General features: G+C 36.1%; 2 protein-coding genes across 10 annotated transcripts in view; both read right to left on the reverse strand.

Moving 5' to 3' along the window:
- LOC131533654 (solute carrier organic anion transporter family member 5A1) overlaps positions 1–13,784 on the reverse strand; it is a 45,171-nt gene extending 31,387 nt beyond the window's left edge. The window contains exons 1-3 of one of the 2 annotated variants that reach the window (XM_058766027.1): positions 13,733–13,784; positions 13,154–13,291; positions 11,989–12,973 (exon numbers count right to left, since the gene is read on the reverse strand). In XM_058766027.1, coding sequence (XP_058622010.1) covers positions 11,989–12,943 — 955 coding nt within the window. In that variant the 5' untranslated portion in view covers positions 12,944–12,973; positions 13,154–13,291; positions 13,733–13,784. Of the gene's footprint in view, positions 1–11,988; positions 13,292–13,732 lie in introns of both variants that reach the window. The other variant, XM_058766025.1, reaches the window with a different exon arrangement.
- A 1,820-nt stretch (positions 13,785–15,604) lies between these two features.
- The window catches only part of sulf1 (sulfatase 1), a 97,679-nt gene continuing 92,478 nt past the window's right edge, over positions 15,605–20,805 (reverse strand). For 4 of the 8 annotated variants that reach the window (XM_058765771.1, XM_058765770.1, XM_058765769.1 and 1 more), the window contains one exon: positions 15,605–17,806. In XM_058765771.1, the coding sequence (XP_058621754.1) occupies positions 17,013–17,806 (794 nt within the window). In that variant the 3' untranslated portion in view covers positions 15,605–17,012. Of the gene's footprint in view, positions 17,807–18,462; positions 18,517–18,924; positions 18,959–19,759; positions 20,295–20,805 lie in introns of those variants that run through there. The other 4 variants (XM_058765773.1, XM_058765775.1, XM_058765772.1 and 1 more) reach the window with 4 other exon arrangements.

The following is a 20,805-nucleotide window of genomic DNA, read 5'->3' on the forward strand; positions in this document are numbered from 1 at the left end:
TCATAACTCAGTACTGGCTTTTGGATGTTACTATGACTTGTAAACAATGGTATGGGATAATTGAAGAAATTTCTGTAATGCATTATTTAAAGAAATGTTAAAAATAAAATTTTTACATTTTATTATTTTTATATGCCTTTTAAATATCATAAAACTAATAAAAAATTAGTTACAAAACAAGAAAAATAAACAGATGTTATGATAAAAAACAGAATTATAGCATAAAATGCAATAAAATATAATGAACAGCATAAAATAGAATAGCATAAAATAAAATAATGAAAAACAAATAAACAAATAAATACATAATTCAATTTGAAGAGGTAACATAATTAGTTTGCCTAACTTTTAAGTTTGGGAACTTTTGATGCCTTAAATTGCTGCCTCCGTCAGCAAGCACAGCATATGTGTGCCATACATTAGGTCATCCCTATAACAGTCAAATATGCTGACAAGCATTTCCTCACTGTTTTATTAAACTCAGGGTCACAATCATAGGTAGGTGGAGTGAAGACATGCACCGGCCATCAGAGTGCGTTTTCCTCCTCGCGCTGGATTACAAACTGGCTTTGCACTGATTGCACGAGCTTTAGAAATGCCTTTGCCATGACCCAGTATTCTGGGTAAGTGACAGATGATCCCTCGGCACATTCTTTCTAAAAGAGCCATCTGGGCCGACTGGCTCGTGCACACTGTATTTATCTGCATAGTGGTCACAGACAATGAGGGACCAATGGGGGAAGGGGCAGTGAGACGGGTACCCACTCTTTTATGTGTGTCTGGTGTCAAATAATGAACACATGTACACCTGCAGCATTTCCATCTCAAAGTCAGTGACAGGTTGGTGTAGTTGGGGTCAGTGGATATTCAGGTCTTATAGCTCAGACATCTGTGAATGCATCTGGGGCTATCATTCAATGTAATATAGATATATTTTACAATACATGCTCATATAAGCAATTTTATTAAATAAATTTAGCAGTAGAGGATAGAGTCGAGTCCGGACAGTCAGAGCCACGAACATTCATCCATGCATAAGATCATTAAGCAAGCCCTATAATAAATCAATACTCCAGGCATCCAGATCTACTGAGCAGCAGATGTTACATCTACCATTCTGAACTGGGGCAAGGTCTTCCAAATGAGATTAGCATAAGAATTGAGAATTTGGGCTAATCAAGATATATAACTATGACCAGTCAGTCAAAAGCTTGTGTTGTTACACGGGAATCTGGCACACGGAAAATATGACTCAGCACACATGGAATAGACAAATGACCTTTCATGCTACATTTCTAACATTGTTTCTAAATACCAAATACTTGGATTTAGAATTTCAACCTATGAGTCCCAGCACAGGCATATTTTACGAGAAGGTCTTTTTCCATAACTTCTGGGCTGGGACTGAGACGTGGCAAACATTCTGCAGTTCAGAGAGCCTTATATCCTGAGGGAAGGTCATTAGATAAGACAAAGTCACATCTAAAATCCCAGACAGGCCAAAGAGTGATTAAGGGATATAAGCCATGGCAAATGCACCGAGAGGCTGCAAATCATCACCTTACCATGTATTTATAGCAAAACAACAGGGTTCTGTGAAAAAATGGACATGGCATGTGGTTTTGCACAACCTCTTTCTCCTCTCGTTTAGGTTTAATATGGTTCCAACCGCATATCGTGCCGTTTCAACAAGCAGCAACAAGATGTCTTTTGAGAACAGGGTCAGCGAAGACAATAGGTGTCTTTCAGACCAGTGTTGTAATGGAGATATTCACATGTCCACAGTACACACAAAGCTAGGGGCAAATGTACTTCTTAAAGAGGTTACCCAAAATATGAAACTGTATGAATGTAATGAATGCAGACTAAAATGGTTCAAAGACTGTGCTGGTCACTTTTTTCCATGTGGTTGCATTGAATAGGGACTGAAGCTTTCAAACTTAAAATACAATGCACTTACTTTTTTCTGAGTTTTCAGATAACAGCTTTGCGTGAGAAACAGGCAGAAATTCAAGTCATTATTCATAGGTTAAGTTAACATTAATCTTAACTCTTCTCAGTTAAGTTTATTAGAAGTAGTGATGTCTGACTCATAAAGGAATCATTCTTTTGAATCATATCCATGTTATTACTAACTAAACAAATGAATAAATAAACATCTTGCAAATAAGTTGAAGTACTAATATGACAAAAATGAAAATTGAAAAATGAAAGCTAAACAGAAATATACAAACAACAAACTATGTAAAAATGACAAAAAGCACATAACGAAAATTAAATTGAAAACTGAAAATTAGGGGTGTCAACGTTAACGCGTTAACGCATGCGATTAATCAAAAAATCATAATTTTTTCAACACAGATTAATCGTTTGATAAGGTTTGACCCCAGCTTCTTGCCGTCATTGCAGCGCGGAAGGTTATCTATCATTGTGTGATGAGGGTACAGCACCAGTGTTGCCAGGGTAACTATTTTGAAAATACAGTCGCGGGAAAAAAATTACAGAGCCGTGGGTTGCGTTTTTGGGCTACTTTTTTAATGTACCATGGCCGCTCAAAGTGTATATAGACAAATAAAAATTAAATAGATCCTTTTACTAATGTGTATTATACTTGGAATGTATCCTTGGCCACTTAAGACCGGAGAGGCGGTTGTAACATCAAACAACGTGAGTTTCAGCAGAGCACATGTTAAGGCTTTTACACAGCAGAAATAAACATGACAACAGCCACTATAGATTATATAAGATAATAAACACACGATTACGATAGGATATGGTATGTATGTGATTTTCTTGGAGTGAATGTGTACAGCTGAAATGATAATTTGTGCAGCGATATAAAAGGCTATAAATAGCATATTTTAACAACAGTAAACGATCAAATTCCACATGTGATCGCAAAAGGAAGTTATTACAAACACTCGATGGTGGTTTGAAGTGAGTTCTGAGTAAAATTGTACTATTAATCTCATAAATTGTCTTATGTAGCATGATGCTAATATTAACCCTAATGCAGCTGCAGAACAGGTCCAATTCTTCTTCATAAACCATTTTGTCATAATACTTCACGTAAGGTCGCAAGAAATGATTTGTTGTATTTATTTAGAAATACTTTTGATAATAGTTGGGTAAATGTATACTGGGATTGAAGCGATGTGGCTTGGTAAACGTTTTATTGCCAGTTTAAAGGCTGATAATGGCTGAATAAAAACAAAAGAATAATGATAAAAGTATAACAAGGATTATGTCTCATACTTGGCGGAAGTGTGAAAGATTCTGTTTCCTTAAACTAGTTTGTCATGCATTTCTTTATTTCAACACATTTACAGGAAAATCCTAGTATTTTAAATTTGCGATTAATCATGATTAAATCACAGTCCATGACTGTGATTAAAGCGATTACATTTTTTAATCGATTGACAGCACTACTGAAAATATAAAAGATAATTGAAAATGTGAATAAATTCAATAATAGTATAATTCTAAAATAAAACTGAAGCAATCTTTTCAGTAAATTATTGATATGGTCTGAATGATTTGTTCCCAAAACAGATTGATTCAGAATCAGTGAATCAGTCACAGTTGTTAAAAATTTATTGGAGGAGATGATTATCGGTGAATAACAACTTAAATAAAAAAGAAAATGCAGAAATGCAAAATCAGATGGCTTTAGAAGACTTGAAATTGAGGTTTCATATTATTATTATATTTATGTTATTCATATATTTTTGTGTTTCTGTGTTCTTCTTGAAGCTTCAAATTAATTGCATTCATTGTAACTGCTTTGAAAAGTACATCCAACATGGGCTTCAGAATTTTACCTTTTATGTTTCTCAGTCATTCAGGTTTGGAACTCATCTATCAAAGAACATCCTTTCAGAATCACTCAAGCATCAAGAATCAAACGATGAACACTTATTTAAACGTTAAGTAACTGCTTAGCTCATCTTTAGATAAGCTTAAGACAAATACCTAGAATGCCGTAATCTCAAAATGCTTAGAGGTAAACACTCCTATATAGGCAAATCAACAAAAGACTACCGGGACATTACCAATACAAGCAAAGACGAAAATTAGACGACTCAAGCTGAAATAACTCCTCATCCTGTTCTCTTGTACTTTTAATAGCCAATTTTCATTTCAAAGGCAGAAGGCTGTAACTCTCCCAGGGTAAAAGCAATGAATAAAGTGATCTGTATTAATTTAGCTCAACCCGCTGTCACTTAGTGACAATCCCGGATCTGCAATTAGGGTTAATTTGGAGAATAAGACTGTTTAATTTGAGTTGCTCAGATTGACATGCATTGTTCGCAACCCCTGCAGACAGGCACTAATTTCGATTAACGGCATAACAAGTGCTCTGATCCCATTTCAAAATCTATGTGACATCTGTCAGAGCCGATCTGCCTGCTCACAGGCACATAGGTGTAATGACCCCATTTGTAATGTTCAAGCCATATAAAATGGTAATGTATAATCATTATGTCATTAAAGTCAATTGATACGAACACAAAGTCTTACATTATTCACATAGCCCAGATATTTAAACTAGGTTATTAGGAGTTTGCGAGCAGCAGCACTACTATAAAATGCATCCCAAAACAAGCCAACTGTTTCAGAACACACAAAAACTGGGTATTCAATTTTCATGTGACCTTTAACAATCCCAGACCAAACACTGCAATTCACTCACTTGGAAACAGCTGGTATTAGCATCTACTGCTGCAGAAAATCAATTTTGTATATACTGAAACAGAAGACTTTCTAATAATACAGTTCATTCCCGGTGACGTGACACATATACAAGGTCGATGACCTGTTTAAATGGGGGGTGGGGGTGGGGGGCGGCTTCTGTAAGCCAGTGGCGTGACATGGGTGCCAATGTTCTGTAAGGCCACACAACAGCAAAAGCACAGCCCTGGGAACATGATCGCACATAATGGATGGAGCGTGTGGAGGAAAATATTAAACTCAGGAGCAAGAGAGGACAGATGCGTTTAGCTCAGTGTGTGTTGTTGGAAACGTTGAGCACACAAAGAGGGAAAACTGCAATGAAAACTAAGGGTTTTTCTTCAGCTTCCGGCGTTTCACATACCAGAAAGATTTCTACTTTTTAATTTCTTTCTTAAATGAAGATAACACACATCATTAATTTTTGCTACACAATACAACATGATTTTACAAAGTTGTGAATAAAAAAACAAATTTCAGTCTTTCTACTTAAAAAAAAAAAAAATGTTATTCAGTGTGTTATTTGTCATTTCTTTGTAGTTACACTCAGACAGCACACAGAGACAGCACACATTAAGAGCTTTAGGGCGGACGGAGACGGCGATCTCGTCTATTCCTTTCACAAATAAATCGTTTTGCCTCGAAAGACTTGGAATATTATAAAAAAAAAAAAAAAAAATATGACGGTAGTTGCATCTGCCTGTTGTATCTTGTGCTTTATTGACAAATGGTAGGTTTAGGGGCAGGAGTTGGGTTACGTGCTCATAAATGTGTACATAGTGTAATGTAAATAAAACCCCAACATATATGCAATAATAGCAATATTATTGCCCAATATATAATTTAATCATGACGATAAGCCTTTTGCGTCGGCATATTGACGCTAAGGGTTTCTTATTTAAAGCAACGGAGGACCCTGCACGTCGAAAAATGACGCCAAAGGGTCCTGACCAAGCGTCAATATGTGAAGAGTTGGGATGAGACTGTGTTGGCTTTTAGTAATAACTGAAAAGCAAACTTTTTTTTTTTTTTTTGCTGATCCGAAAAATGATCCGATCCGTGACTCAAAATCTGTAGTATGATCCGAACCGTGAGTTTTGTGATCCATTGCACCACTAATGGCTCTATAACAGCACTTGTCATCTCGAGTATCAAAACACACAATATGCTTTAAAGGAGGCTGTGGATACGGTGCAATGAAGTTAGCCAATCACAGCAGTGGGCATTTACTTTGGTTTCTGCAAGAGGTAACGCTCCTTAAAGCTGAGTGTTTTTGACAGAGAGGGAAAATTATCATCTTTTACAAATATTGGACATATTGGTGTAAAATGGTGGGAATTTTTTATTACTTTCAGGAAACCAAAATGTTTAGTGATGTATAGACCATTGAACAGTGTTGGTTTACAAATTAAAATAGTGAGAGTATGAAAAGTATGTTTAACAACAATTATTTCCTAAAAACCCACCGGGCCAAAAGTGTTGAAGAAACACCCATTAAAGTCAAAGTCTCTCTCCTTCTCACATACGCACACACACACAAAAAACAGCAGCTGTTACCCCTTCTAAATTTAACAGAAGCAGGCTGACAGAGTAGGTGTGTTTACACAGGGCGTCCTGATATTGTGCACACCAATTTAACACAGCCTCCATCCATCTCGCAGTATTCCTCAATTACTACCGCAAATAAAACTGCTCATCCACCAGGGAGCCGTCAGTGCATTATGATCAACTATCTCTGACAAAACGAGCAACAGCCAAAAAAGAAATAAAGCTGCACTTAGTTATTACAGTGTCAGAGCTTAAAGTAACAGAGCTGCTACTGAAGTATTATTACTTCATCCTGCATTTGGCAACAAACTACAATAGAGACACCCTCAAGCACACAGAAACAATCCAATCAAAACTGACCCCCTCGGTTGACTGCAGTCTATAAGCCACAAGCACCATGCTAAGAAAATCATTGGCCTGTAAATCAGCCATAGAAACACCTGGTCCCCCACTTTAATGAATTGCCACCTAAGAGGAAATTGCACGCTGCCAATTGGGGGCCAAAGTCGTGTCCATTGTTCAAATGAAGAACAAGATCTTTAAAGGGATAGTTCAACCATAAGATTTCAATTCTGTCATTATTTATGCAGCTTCATGTCATTCCAAACCTGTATGCATTATTTCTTATTTGGAGAGAAAAATCTAATATTTATAATTAAAAAAAAAAAAATTAAAAAAAATAAAATAAATATATATATATATATGAATATTCTGGAAAAGATTACTTTGACATAGAATGTATATAATAGTCATATTAACTACACTCTTTTTGAAGTTGTAAATAAAATAAAGATTAGCTGGAGTACATTTTACAAGAAAATACTGCTCCATTCTTTCTACAAAATTTAACATTTACTTCAATGCATTTTCAATTACTTTGTAATTAATTGTGAAATTTACTAGCAATTTGTGAGTGTAAAGTTTTTCAACACCATTTTTTTCAATGCACTTTATTTATTTATTTATTTATGCATGCATGCACATGCCCCAGTCCCAATTCACTTCAATTATTTTAAAAAGAATGGCCACAATTTTCTTAAAAAATGCTTCTTTTCAATGCAAGTAAACTAATATGGATATGTTTACTATGTATACTATTTAAATTGTATTTTTAATAGTAATATTTTTTAGAGTGTCAACTATTCAACTATATAAATGCTTCATTCCTTCCTTCCTTCCTTCCTATTCGTATAGGCTACTTTTGACATTGTTGGCTCTGTGACAAATTGCTTATGTTCTTCTTAGCGGTTGATCGTTATATATCTATGGAAGCCCATTTCCGCCACTGAATAAAAAAAAGAAGAAGGTAATTGTTTGAGATACAGTCAGAATTGCGGGATATAAACTCACAATTGCGAGTTATAAAGTCAGAATTGCAAAATATATAGTCAGAACTGCGATATAAACTTACATTTCTGAGAGAAAAAAACACAACTGAGAGTTTATATCTCGAAATTCTGACTTCATAACTCACAATTGTGAGTTTATTTCTCGAAATTCTGACTTTATAACAAGTCACATTGTAAAAAGTGATAAGTTGACTTAACTTAAAAAAAGTGATAAGTTGACTTAACTTAAAAAAACCCGTTGCCTTAAAATTATTAATTAAATAATAATTTTTTAAAAAGTTAAGTGAACTTGACAATTCACTAAAACTTATTTTTTTTAATTATCATTTATTTAAAAATTTTAAGGCAACGGGTTTCAACTTCAAGTCAACTTATCACTTTTTACAGTGCAGATATAAACTCGTAATTCTGAGAAAATATCAGTCTTTTTTTCCCCTCAGAAGTGGACTGTTTAACTTGCAATTGCGAGTTATCTCACAATTCTGAGAAAAAAAATCAGAATTGCGAGTTTAAATCCCACAATTCTGACTTAATATCTCACAATTGTGAGTTTATATCACACAATTCTGAGAAAAAAAAAGTCAGAATTTCCAATTTATATCTCGCAATTCTGACTTTATAATTCGCAACTGTGAGTTTATATCATGCAGCTGTGAGAAAATTGCGAGAAAAAATTCAGAATTGTAAGAAAAAGTCACAATCACCTTTTTTATTATTTTTTATTCAGTGGTGGAAATGAGCTTCCTTATATATCGACTTTGGTGTTTTTAAGGGATCTTTTTAGGCCATTTTTAAATTTTAAATTATCTGCATCAGCCATTTTTATTTAATTTTTTATGTTTAAAGGGGTCATATGATGCGATTTCAAGTTTTCCTTTCTCTTTGGAGTGTTACAAGCTGTTTGTGCATAGATAAGATCCCTGAAGCTGCAAAGACTAAAGTCTCAAAACTAAAGAGATATTCTTTATAAAAGTTAAGACTCAACCACACCCTCCTAAAACGGCTCATTCAAACACGCCCCCACATGTCTATGTCACGGTGTGGGGAGATTTGCAAAACACCACCCAAACGTAAACGCAAAGAAAGAGGGCGGGACTTTTATTCTCGCTGTAGTATTGTTGCTGCCAGCGGCGCCATGTCCTGGAGACGCTGTGTTTCGTTGTGAAAGCGAAACTACTTTGTTTGGGCTTCCAAAAGAGGACACAACTAAAAATCAGTGGTTAAGCTGTATTTACAACACTGTTCCAGAACAGTTCAACCCAAATATTCGAGTGTGTGCATCGCATTTTACGGAGGACTATTTCCTGAACCTGGGAGTAGCCTGCCAGCTGTGCTCAAAGACTGCTTCTATAAAGTGGGGGAATTCCAACTTTGCAAGGACAGTCTGGCGCTTCTGACTCACAGCCTGCAAGTATGTTTTCATATTATTTGCCACTGACTATTCAAACGCGAGTTTTGAGCAGTGTAGAGTAACGTTAGTGCTTGTTGTTTGTCATTTCTCCAATCACAAGTCATTATAATCAGTAATTATGTCCCCACTGGATGCAACAAATGCCTTGTTTGTAATGGGTTTTATTGTTTTTATGTTGTCGCGTCGGGACACGGCATCACAATACAGTAAGAGGCATAACATTTCCGTCTCACACTTGAGGTATTTGGCCAATCACAATGCACTGGATAGCTGGCCAATAAGAGCACGCCTTGCTTCTCAGAACGATGAGCTTTGTAAAAATCCGCGCGTTTCAGAAAAGCGGGGCTTAGAGGAGCAACAATAATGTACAGTATGTGGAAAATAATGTGTTTTTTGAACCTTAAACCGCATTACACCAAATACACAAAATTTTCTTTTAAGCAACTTCATATGACCCCTTTAAGCCTTTAAGTAAAGAGGTTTGAGATGCTATTCTCAGTCATTCTTCATACAAGTGTCACTGATAACTGAAAAGGGGTCAGTTTTAGTATGCGAAAGTGTGTCAGAAAGAAGAAACAGTGGACAATGGACTTTGGATTACATCAGCTCATTAAAATGAATCTGCCTGAGGGATTTTGGGGTATGTAAATGTTTTCATAATTCAGACTCCCTGTCTGTTGCACACAACTAACTCTAACACCATAGTAAAAAACAAAAAAGCAAACGAAAGGATGCAGAGAAAAGAGAATAAGCATGTTTTGGAATGACAAACTCTGTCTGAACCACCGGTGAAGAGCACAGAGGGAAATATAACGGCCCTAAGCAACGCTAACAGAATGCGTGCACAGCTCAAACAAGTGCTGAGGACGAAGCAAACATTCCACTCTACTTCCTCTCAACGTATGGGAGATTTCAATTTGTCTTTTCTTGCCCCAAGTGCTTTACACAAATTGTGATGGGGTTTGAAATAATTGGAACAGGGAGATGCCAAAAAGAAAGTAGGCAAAATTTTGACAAAATAAATTGTTCATTTTATGATTCATATTATTTTTAGCTGCATGTTAGTTGAAGTCTGTGAATCAAGACTTTTTAGAAATATTTAGTTATTTTTCTTAATCTAAAATATCATACAGAATGAAAAGCACAAGGTAATGCAATCATAGCATTGAAACATTTAAAAACAACTGCATTATTATCATCTTAATCAACCCATTTAATGCTTCATACAAGATAAGGAAAGGAACTACAGTACAAGAAAAAAGCTCTTTAAGGTTTATATTCCATTTGATATCAACATAACAAAAAATGTTTTCCTAGCCATGAAGTTTCAAAGGAGAAGTAAAACCTCAGGCTTTCAGAATGTAGAGAAGCCAGTTGTTTTGTGTCTCTTGCTCTCAGGCATATCATGCTCACTGAACTGGCTTTAGGTGTAAGCGGTGATCAATACATTGACTTTAAGGCTGCAGCATATGTACTTTATAATGGGGCTCTTTATTCCAAAGACTGCGTGTGCATGTTCACTGAAGCATTATCACCCATCACAAAGACCCCTCCCTGTTTCTGGTTCAGTGCTGTGCTTCTTTAAAAGATGCTGTCTGGGAGTGTGTACAGTTGGGGGTTACAGTCAGACGGGTGTTGTCCCAGACAGAGGGTCCCTCACTGGCCCACTTACTCACCAAGCTGTAGATAAAGGGGTCTTCCTACAAAATTCTAGATAACTGGTCTGTCCCAATCAATCATTCAACCAAAGCAGCTTTGTTTTGTCAAAACCTGTTGCAATGCACGCTCCCAGCATGCTTCATAGTTACCATGGTTATGACTTAACATGTTGATAATAGCATGATGCTAATTAAAACCAAGATTATTTAACACTGATGCAAACCTTCTTTCAAGTATGGAATGGTTTCTTCAACAAAAGTCTCTTTAAATACAAGTGCACCCAAAGAGGCTTCATACAAATTCATCAGCATGCTCAATAACAGGGCAGAAGGAATGGGATTTGGAAAAGATTAAGGATAAAGGTATATGACAGAGGAAAGAACAAGGGTCATGTGATCATGTATTATACCCCCTCAACTTGCAATGACCTCTGGTGCTGCTCCAGGATTAACATTTATAATTCAAAACATTAATATAAAAATTATATTACTATATTTATAATTTTTATAAATTTATTTAAAATATACAATATATAATATAAAAATTTGTGTGTATATTGTAGTCTGTATGTATTAAATAAATTAATTAAAAAATAAAAAGTAGTGTGTATGTTTAATATTTATAAACTTTAGATACTAATGTGTATATATTATGTATTTAATCATTTATAAATTATTTATTACTAATTATATAACTAAAAATATATTTATATATTAAAATTATTTTAAATAAATATAAGAAAATATAAAATATATATTATTATACATTTATTTAAAATCTACAATATATAATATAAAAATGTGTGTGTATATTGTGTTCTGTACGTATTAATTAATTAAAAAACAAGTGTGTATGTTTCATATTTATAAACTATATACACTAATGTGTATATATTATGTATTTATTAATTTATATATTATTTATATATGACTAACTATAACTAAAACTATATTTATATATTAATTAAAAACATTTTTAAAAATAAAATTAAAAATATATATCTAGTGTGTATTTTGTGTAGATATTTATAAACAATATTTATAATAATTATATATGTTATATATAATTTTTCATATATTTATTATATTTTTCATATATATTTATTAAATTTTATAAATATAGAAAATAATAATTAATATAAAATAAATATTTTAAAAATATATTTTAAAAAATGATGACACTGTTAACCATGATATTAGAAATTAAAGGTCATACTTTAATCAACAAAAGTAAAAACAGAAGCACAAGACTAAGTAGGTAATGACACAAAACTACAAAGAAGTTTCTTACCAAGGTAGAGAGAAGCGTTCTCCTTCTTCACGTTATCATCCAGGTACGTTGGTCCCAGTGTGTAGATAGGAGTGGATCCCATGCCCACCAGGACCTGGGCACAGATGAACAGGGCAACATAGATGGAGTGATCGTTGCCCTCTTGGTCCCTTGGACAGGACGACACATCCAGAGCGTCCCTTCTGCTCCCATTCCCATTCGAGCACAGGCCTTTGTTCCCCGTGGATGAATTGACCTCTTGGATTTGATAGGGTGGAGAGATGAAATGCGGAAGGGAGAACAGAGCTGCTCCCACAGCGATGAACACCCCTCCTACTGCCAACCAGCGTGGCCTCTGGCCTCTACCCCCGAAATAACTGATGAAGACCACCACCAGAAGACTTCCAATGTCAAAGCAGCTAACCAACAGTCCTGATTCTGAACTTCTAAGGCTGTATCTCTTCTCTATAGTGGTGATGACACTGCTAAGGTAGCCTGAGACCATCAAAGACTGGATGAACGTCAGGTAACACATACAGAACAGAAAACACCTAGAGTCTGACAGAATCACCCTCATGTACTTCCTCACAGGAAAGCGGATGAATCTTGCCAATGAAAAGCCTATTTTTTTGCCACCTGCTCGGTTGGATTCAGTTCTCATAGAGCTGCTAAGACCCACCATACTGGACATGGAAGGGGAGAAATCTGTCCTGGTGGGTGAATCCAGTTCACTTGAGTCTCCTTTCTGTTGCAGCTCATTGAAAGGCAAGCGCTGGTCGGTATTTACTAAAGTCTGCGTCGTACTGACCAGCCTCGGTTCCAACGACTCATTAACGGAAGAACAGTCTCCGTTAAGAACGGGCAGGCTTTTGGATTTGTAGTAACCACCTGGATCTCCATATTGTCCCTCGAAGTCACAGACTTCCAGGGATTCTGATATATCACTCCTGGTCTCATCATTATATGATGAAGTCATTTTGGCTTCTTAGAGTCAATGCAAGTAGAACTAAGATTATAAATTAAATTTAAAGTTTACAGGAGTTATTCTACATATTAGACACTCAATAAACAGATTAAACATGATCCCTCTGTATAGCTGTCCAACAGCTATTTTTCTTATTCCTCATCATAAGTCGTCATAATGTGGTCATATCATACACATTTGATATATTATATAATAGTTCACCTGTTATATCTATCTACAGTTTCGCCTCATCAGTATAGCAGCGAAAAGTTCAATTCGTGTCATCTGAATACACATAGAATGAAATGATCTCTGGTCATGGTGCTGAAATGATTATTTGTAGTTCAGGGATTCAGAATCCTAAAGACAATGGAAATAAAGGCAAACTAGTATTAATTTTAGTCTACTAACTGTCCAAGAAGCAATACAAAAAGCGTACAGATCCTGTCGTTTGTTTTGTTTAGTCGAGCTGTTGTCTGGTAGATTAGTGCTCGAGCAAGACAAAGAATAACAGTAAACGTGCGACGGACCACTGATAAAACACTGTGAGAAAAATTAAAAACCGTGTCAACCTGCTCGAATTACTTGTTTATCTAACACAACTAATTCCCCACCTAACGTTTACGAAGTCACGACTTTATACATGTGTAAATATAGTACAATATACTGTCAGTCCAAATACTGATCCTTTCTTTGAATTCATTCACAGAACATCGTTTACAGCTCTAATTAAAATAACGAGACATAATAATAATAACGAACTGAATGAAGAGTGAATTGAATGAAGAGTAGTGTACTTACACGGGCAGAGGTAGTGAGTTGTTGTCCTCGACACGGACAGTGAGTGAATGAGATTGCGGATTTGATGAAGGGGCTGACGGAGCCCTCAAGTGCATGCTGGGAAATGTATGCCTATTTCCCTTTGTTAAGCATGTTTTACCTTTGTTATTAAAACATACTTAGCAATATTTCTTGACCTAAAAAAAAAAAAAAAAAAAAACATAATTCATGATCAGATAGATGAAAAAAGTGCAGTTCACTCTGTGACAACATGCCCCAATATCTGTCACAATGGAAGTTGCCATTGAATAGTATATCATAGTCATCAAAGTGTGTCAAATAATTACAAAAATAACTAAATAACTAACAAAACAACAAAAAGTAAACCTAAATGTATTTAATTTATTATATAATTTTAAATTAACTTTAAAACATGACAACAACTTGTGTCCACTTGTTGCAACTGTCACTTTTGGTCAATTAAAATGTTTATTCATTCCAATTTTTTACCATATATTATGTGAATGTAGCCACTAAAACACTCAAGACAAAGGTGTAATAATAAAGGCAAACCCGATCTTTATGGTCTTCCTCAGGGGTCACCTTCACCCAGGTGTCCAACTGACCTTTGACCCATGACTTTGGGCAGTGTCACTCTTTTTTTTTTTTTTTTGTGTTAGTCAGCACCCTACTCCATGAATAAGTCTTAGAATGTGTATTTGGCAGTGTTTGTCCAGCTGATGAAGTTTCCAATGAAATTCTGCGAGAAGCATGTTCATTATCTTCAAATCAAATAGCTACAGGTACAAAAATAGCATCTCGCATCACTGTTGAACAGTTATTCCATGACTGCTGGAAGTTTTTGCTTTGAGTCATGTCTCAGTCTTGTCTCCTTCAGTGAGGACACCCCTAATTACTTTCCCACATCCCTCTTAAATTGTACTCAAACATTCACCAGGGAAATGAGTACAGTAATACCACCTGGTGGTCATATGCGTCTATTACATCTAATTTTTTATATCACTGCAAATATGTAGCAACCATAGCTGTCAATCAACATTTCATTATAATTCTTCATTATAGACTTCTATTTTATATGATCAAGAACATTTTAATGTGGATTGTGTTTATTTTAATAAATAGCATTTAAATAATGGTATTTTTATAACATTAAGATGTTATATATATTTTTTATTTTATTTTTTTTGTGTGTGAGAAGTCAACAGGTTTAAACAAACTAACCTCTAGTGGTAGACTACTATTACTACAGTAGAATTATAGAAAAAACACTAATAACATTGTTGGTAATAAACGAAAAACATATCTCGTTATAATCTTAAGCCTAATGCCTAGTATTGAAAACCGTAATGTCTGAAAACATTATTTGCATGCAACGTTGAGGTTTAGTTTAAACTCTTATCAAGCACCCACAATTATGGCCAAGTGACTGGATCCTCTGTACAACTATTTAATTAAGTCTAAATTTATACACTATATTAAAATCAATCAATTAAACCACTGCTACTGTAACTTAAATTGTATTGTTTCCAAACCTGACCATGCACAGTACCAATCTTTCTTAAGTAAATAAAACTGGTTTCTGCAGCCTTCTTGGAGTGCATATATTTATAGAGCAAACATGAAGAAAAATGAATGGCATTGGTAGAGTCATGCCAAGACAGCCTGCTCAGGACTTCTTGGCAGAATGTTACTAATAGCTTGACTGTTATTCAAAGCACTCAGCCCAGGACATGGCCTACAATAAAGAGCATGTGGAGATATAGAAAACAACTTTTATGGCAAGAAAGGATAAAACTAAATCACAAAAAGTCCATAAGTATGATACATACGAAAGAACATAGAAATAAAGTGTGTTTTCATCATATGTTCATAACTTTTACTCAATTTGCTTATTTTCGGATCCTGGAAGGCAGACTTGCATTTTCTACATCCAAATGACACTAGATAAGAACATTAACTGTAAAACTCTTTACTTTGCAGTACATTATAAAAAGCTCTACAACTTTCATTTGCAGCGTAACATCAGTGTCACATTTTTTCAAAATGTAAATTTCATTAAATTGTAAAAACCCAATCTATTAAAGAAAGGTTAGAGGCACAAGGTAGGTGAAACAAATGTTTGGCAGATTTTTATTTCAAAACAGCTTCTTGGCTTTCCAGAAGCCAGAATTGTTTCAACACCACTGGTTAAAAAGTAATGTAATATTTGCAAATTTGGCAGGTCATCTCATATTCAAACAATTTTTACTTCAAAAAGGAATTTAGACATTGCAATTCTAAAAGACAGGACGAAAATGGTCAGAAATCTCTGAATAAATGCCCATCTCACATTCTTCACAAATGAAACAAGCTATTTTAAAGTAATTACTTTTTGTAGGTTAGTGAAAATGTTAAAGCACTTATGGTGAATGCCCTTCTTACATTTTATGGACTGAATGCAGCTGAACTACACAACATTTGTGAGAGAACTATTTCGCCAACGAGTCAAACCATTAAACCAACAATCCAAGTGTATAAAACATGTTCAAGCAGTGTTTTAAAGTGTAAACAGTGAACCGGACCTAACAAGCTGAAGTAAACATCAAAAGAAAACACCAACGATATTCATTAACGAAAGCGAATTCAGCAAATAATAACTTGTGTTGGGTGTCAACATGGAGTCGTTTACGTCTAAAGAGACTGCAGAAGTCGAGAAGCATGAAGAAAGTGCATCAAATATCTGGGGAAACAATCTGCATGTGGTTAATCAACGCTATGTCATGACCAAATTGTACGTATTTTACGAGGGGGCTAATTCAACCAATTCGTACAACCTCACTCGTACGATTTTGTATGATTTGTCTAGACCCCAGTGACAGGTAGGTTTAGGGGAGGGGTTAGGTGTAGGTCATTCGTACAACTCGTAAAATACGCACAATTTAGCAAAAATCTTATGAATTTGTATGAGTGAGGTCATACGAATTCATACGAATTAGCCACCTTGTAAAATATGCAATGTGACGGTTTCACCATTTTAACCTGTTTCTTAATTAAAATATATTAAAACCTTACTTTGATGGTGTTTTCCCACTTGAGATTTAAAACCAAACCCAACATTTAAGATGCATCCGATACTTTACCTCTACATTTTATATATATATATATATATATTTTTTTTTACAAAATACATAACACTGATTTCTAATAAATGGAAACACCGGTAAAAAATAAAATAATTCATTGGATTATACAGGAGAGCAGTCCATGCTCCATGGGGTTAGTGTCTCTGAGTTGGCTGGCTTCACAGTGCATGGCAGCAGTCCTTTCTCAAAGGGGATGGTCCCGAGGCGCTACCCTCCGAGTCCTGAATGTCCCTGGGCTTGTGGGTAAAAGGTTTGACACTTCCATTCCACTTCTCCTGTAGGGTGTCACTCCGGGCTGGAGGAGTTTCCCCAGCGGGCTCTGGGGGTCTTGCTGGCTGCGACGAGAGGGGAAGGTAACCCTGGGCCTGAAAAATGTCCTCCTCCTCTTCCTGCAGGTGGAGATCCAGAATTTTAGAGCTGCGCAACAGAAAGTCATGGCGGGTCTCCAGTTCAGTGACGCCGTTGCCACTAAACGTCATTCCGTCATTGTCCAACTCGTTTACCAGCTGTTGAACCCGGGTGTCTCCCCCGGGAAGCATGCTTGGTTTAGTTGGGCGGCCTTCTGGGAGTTCATTAAGAGACTTTAAATGACTCTTTTGAAGAGTTTTGGGAGTCGGACCTCTCGAGGGACCTTCGGTGACAGGAATCGGGGGCCGTTCCTCTCGGATTGGGAATCCAGCACCGCTGGCCTCCTCCGGGACCCCGGAGCCCAGCTCAGCCAGGGGGTCAAGCTTATCGGTTTGGTTGAGTGTCTTTAAATTTCTCAGCAGTGCAAACATACTATCTACATCCTTCCAAAAGTTCGTCCAGTCATCCAGGTCGGGACTGTAGTTGCGTCTGTGTTCGTACAGACTCTCGTTCACGCTGTACAAATCTGCCAGTCCTTGCCAGTCGATGTCCTCTGTGAAATTGGGCAGCTTAACCTTTGTGGACGTCCCAGGCTGGCTGTGTTCTGGGAAACGGGAGAGGGGGAAGTGAGAGAAATCAGTAAGGGTTGATGATTGCTGCGCAGAAAAGCATTTGCTTTGGAATGAGTCTAAAACATGCAGTTATTCCCGGCCTACTTGTGCCGAGGGGTCTTGAATTAGTGCCCCACACACCACTGCAGTGCTTTTTTAAGCCTTAGACCAATAGAAAAGCTCTATTCTGAAGCAGTAAAGCAGTGTGAATGCAGATCAAGGCAATGAATGTCCTCCAAACGGACACCCAAAACCAATACATCATAAATAAAGAGTGTGCAGACAGACTGAAAATCTGTGCAATGAGGTTCAAACCAAAACGAAACATCCAACGAGAGACTGAAAAGATGGAAAATCCTGGAACCAAGAAATCAGCAACCCAAAAAAACTAAATATGAGGCTGAAAGAGTGGGCGAGAGGAAGAAAATGAAAAACTGCAAAAACAAAAGCGTGTTAAAGGAGGGCGAGAGAATGAAATGAGCATTCCCAGAGCGGATCAGGCAGTGACTGATGGTCTAGGAGACACGGGCCGCACTGAACCAGAACTGCCACTCAACTCGGGGTCTATGGAGATGTGGTGTGCAGTTTGGAGAACTACTTGAGAATGGAATGAGAACAGAAATGGGTTCATATGGTCTCAAAGACTCACAGGAATGAAAGGCTTGGCCTCCTCAACTTTGACCATTTTCGATGCTGCTGTTGCCTGGTAAGCAGGTAAGCCAAAAAACAAAGATGTCAAGATAGGCGTGAACGAGAAAAATGTAAGAAAAAGCCTGAAATATTGATGTTCTGTGGACCGAGAAGTCCCCACTAAATGATATGTATGAATAGCCTTGGATTTTATGTAAATTATTTGAGTTTTGGAATACATAAAGTGCATAAAAACATCAAGCAATGCATTAGGAGTTAAAATTAGAGGAATGGTCTTGTAATTCGAAAACTTGAGGTTTTAAATACTAATATTCATGTAATATTTAAATATACTTGAATTGTTAGCTCAACCCAGCATGCAACCACACACTTAGCTCAATGAAACATGGCGTATTAGTGGAAACAAGCTGCCCATGCAGTTATTTCAAAAGCCAATGAGGGATTCAAAAAGTGTGGATACCTGTGTTGATCATAGCTTCCTCCATCTTTACTTCCTGATCAGGAAAATAAAAGCATTTCAAATGTTAAATGTCTATTGTGATTAAAAAAAATAAACAATCACATTGCAGTTCTTCATGCATAACCCCCAGCTCCTGAGGAGAGGTATTGTTAGATTAAAGACACAACGAAGGAATGATGATGTGAAAGATGTATGAGGAAAATCCTCGGATGGTCCTGAAGAAAAAGATGGTAAGTGTAGTGTTAAGAATGGAATGAATGTTATGCGATGACATTGTTAACAGTGTTGCATGACTTAGGCCCCAAATAACATGAGAATAGGCCAACATGCAGACTAATACGTATTAACATGCATCTGTTTTTGTAATTTATTTTGTACATTACTAAGCGTCAAATCCTATTTTTATTACCTGTCTTCATTCCTCAATAATCTATAATAATGTATGGATGTGTGTGTTCACCCCACATTTTTTCAGTTATGCCTGAGATGTCATCAAACCTTATCAAATGTTGTTCCAGACCCGTTCTTTCTTCCATTGAAGACAAAAGTAGAAATTTAACAATGTTCACGCTGCTCTTTTCCACATAATGAAAGTGAATTGTAACTAAAGGCTGTAAACATCCAAAAACTACAAGCAGTCCATAAGATGCTATCTTTCAAGTCTTCTGAAATCATATTATAGCTTTGTGTGAGAGAAAAAATTAATAAATAAATAAGTTTGATGATAATCTTTACAATATTTGTTCTGTATAATAATTTCAAAAGACATGGTGCTTTTTTGTATGGAAAAGAGTTTTGCTTTAATGAAAAAGTCAGTCATACAGATCTGGAATGACATGAGTACATGCTGAATTTATTTTTGGGCAAACTATCGCTTTAAGATGATTTGGTTACAAACCAAAACCATTGTTTTGGCCTCCGAAACACAGACGCTGACCTCATTATTGATTTAGTTGTTGAAAAGCTATGACAACTTGTATAAATCTAAATATTCAATAATACAAAAGCCTTTATATAACTGTTTTTTATGATGTCATTACGATGAGTCAGTCTTCCCTCAAAGAAAATTATTAATGGTTTTCAGAACAGTGAAAATCTCAATGGTCCTGGCCACAACAGATTTAAAATTGCCAAATACCCAATGTTAAAAAAACCTCTTCCTTCCCAGTAATGAACAGAAAATAATCCTGCTAGAAAATGGTTTTTAAACCACAATTCCACTGCTAAAGAATATTAAAAAACACTCTGAGATGAAAGTGTGTCAATATATGTTTATAATTTTAGATTTTCAAAATTACACAAAGCACATAAACAGCCACAAACATAAAAGCATCTCTTTCTCAGGAGCCATTCATCTAGTCTGGCATTCACTAGGAATAGAAAAAAAAAAGTATGAGATGATGTGATTGCTAGGCTGCTGGAATATTACAGTCCCCTGGTGAGGGAATAAAATGGAAAATATTAATGGGAAAAAACCAGAAGAGCAGACAGTTTAGAGAGAAACCAAACTCAGTGACCAATCCATCATCCACCATTAGATATTGTGCCACATGGCATCCAATATGTGGTTCATCCCATTCATGCATCAGGCCGTGTCAAAGTAATCCATGCTAGACCAAGTTTTGTTAAATATTGACTACTTTCCTCTCAACTTGGACAATGAAGTATTGGCTAAAAAAAAATAAGCCAGCATGTATCACCCTCTATTAAACCATGCCATTTCGCATGTGAGCACTAACAGTACATACCTGCTGAAAAAAAACCTAAACCAGCCTAAGCTGGTCTGTTGGTTGGTTTTATAAAGGTTTTAGGCACTTCAAATGGTCAGGCTGGGAGACCATTTGGAGAGCAGGTAAACACCCGCTTAGCCAGGCCAGTAAA

The sequence above is a fragment of the Onychostoma macrolepis genome, chromosome 24 (assembly GCF_012432095.1).
Source record: "Onychostoma macrolepis isolate SWU-2019 chromosome 24, ASM1243209v1, whole genome shotgun sequence".
In the NCBI taxonomy this organism is placed as follows: Eukaryota; Metazoa; Chordata; class Actinopteri; order Cypriniformes; family Cyprinidae; genus Onychostoma; species Onychostoma macrolepis.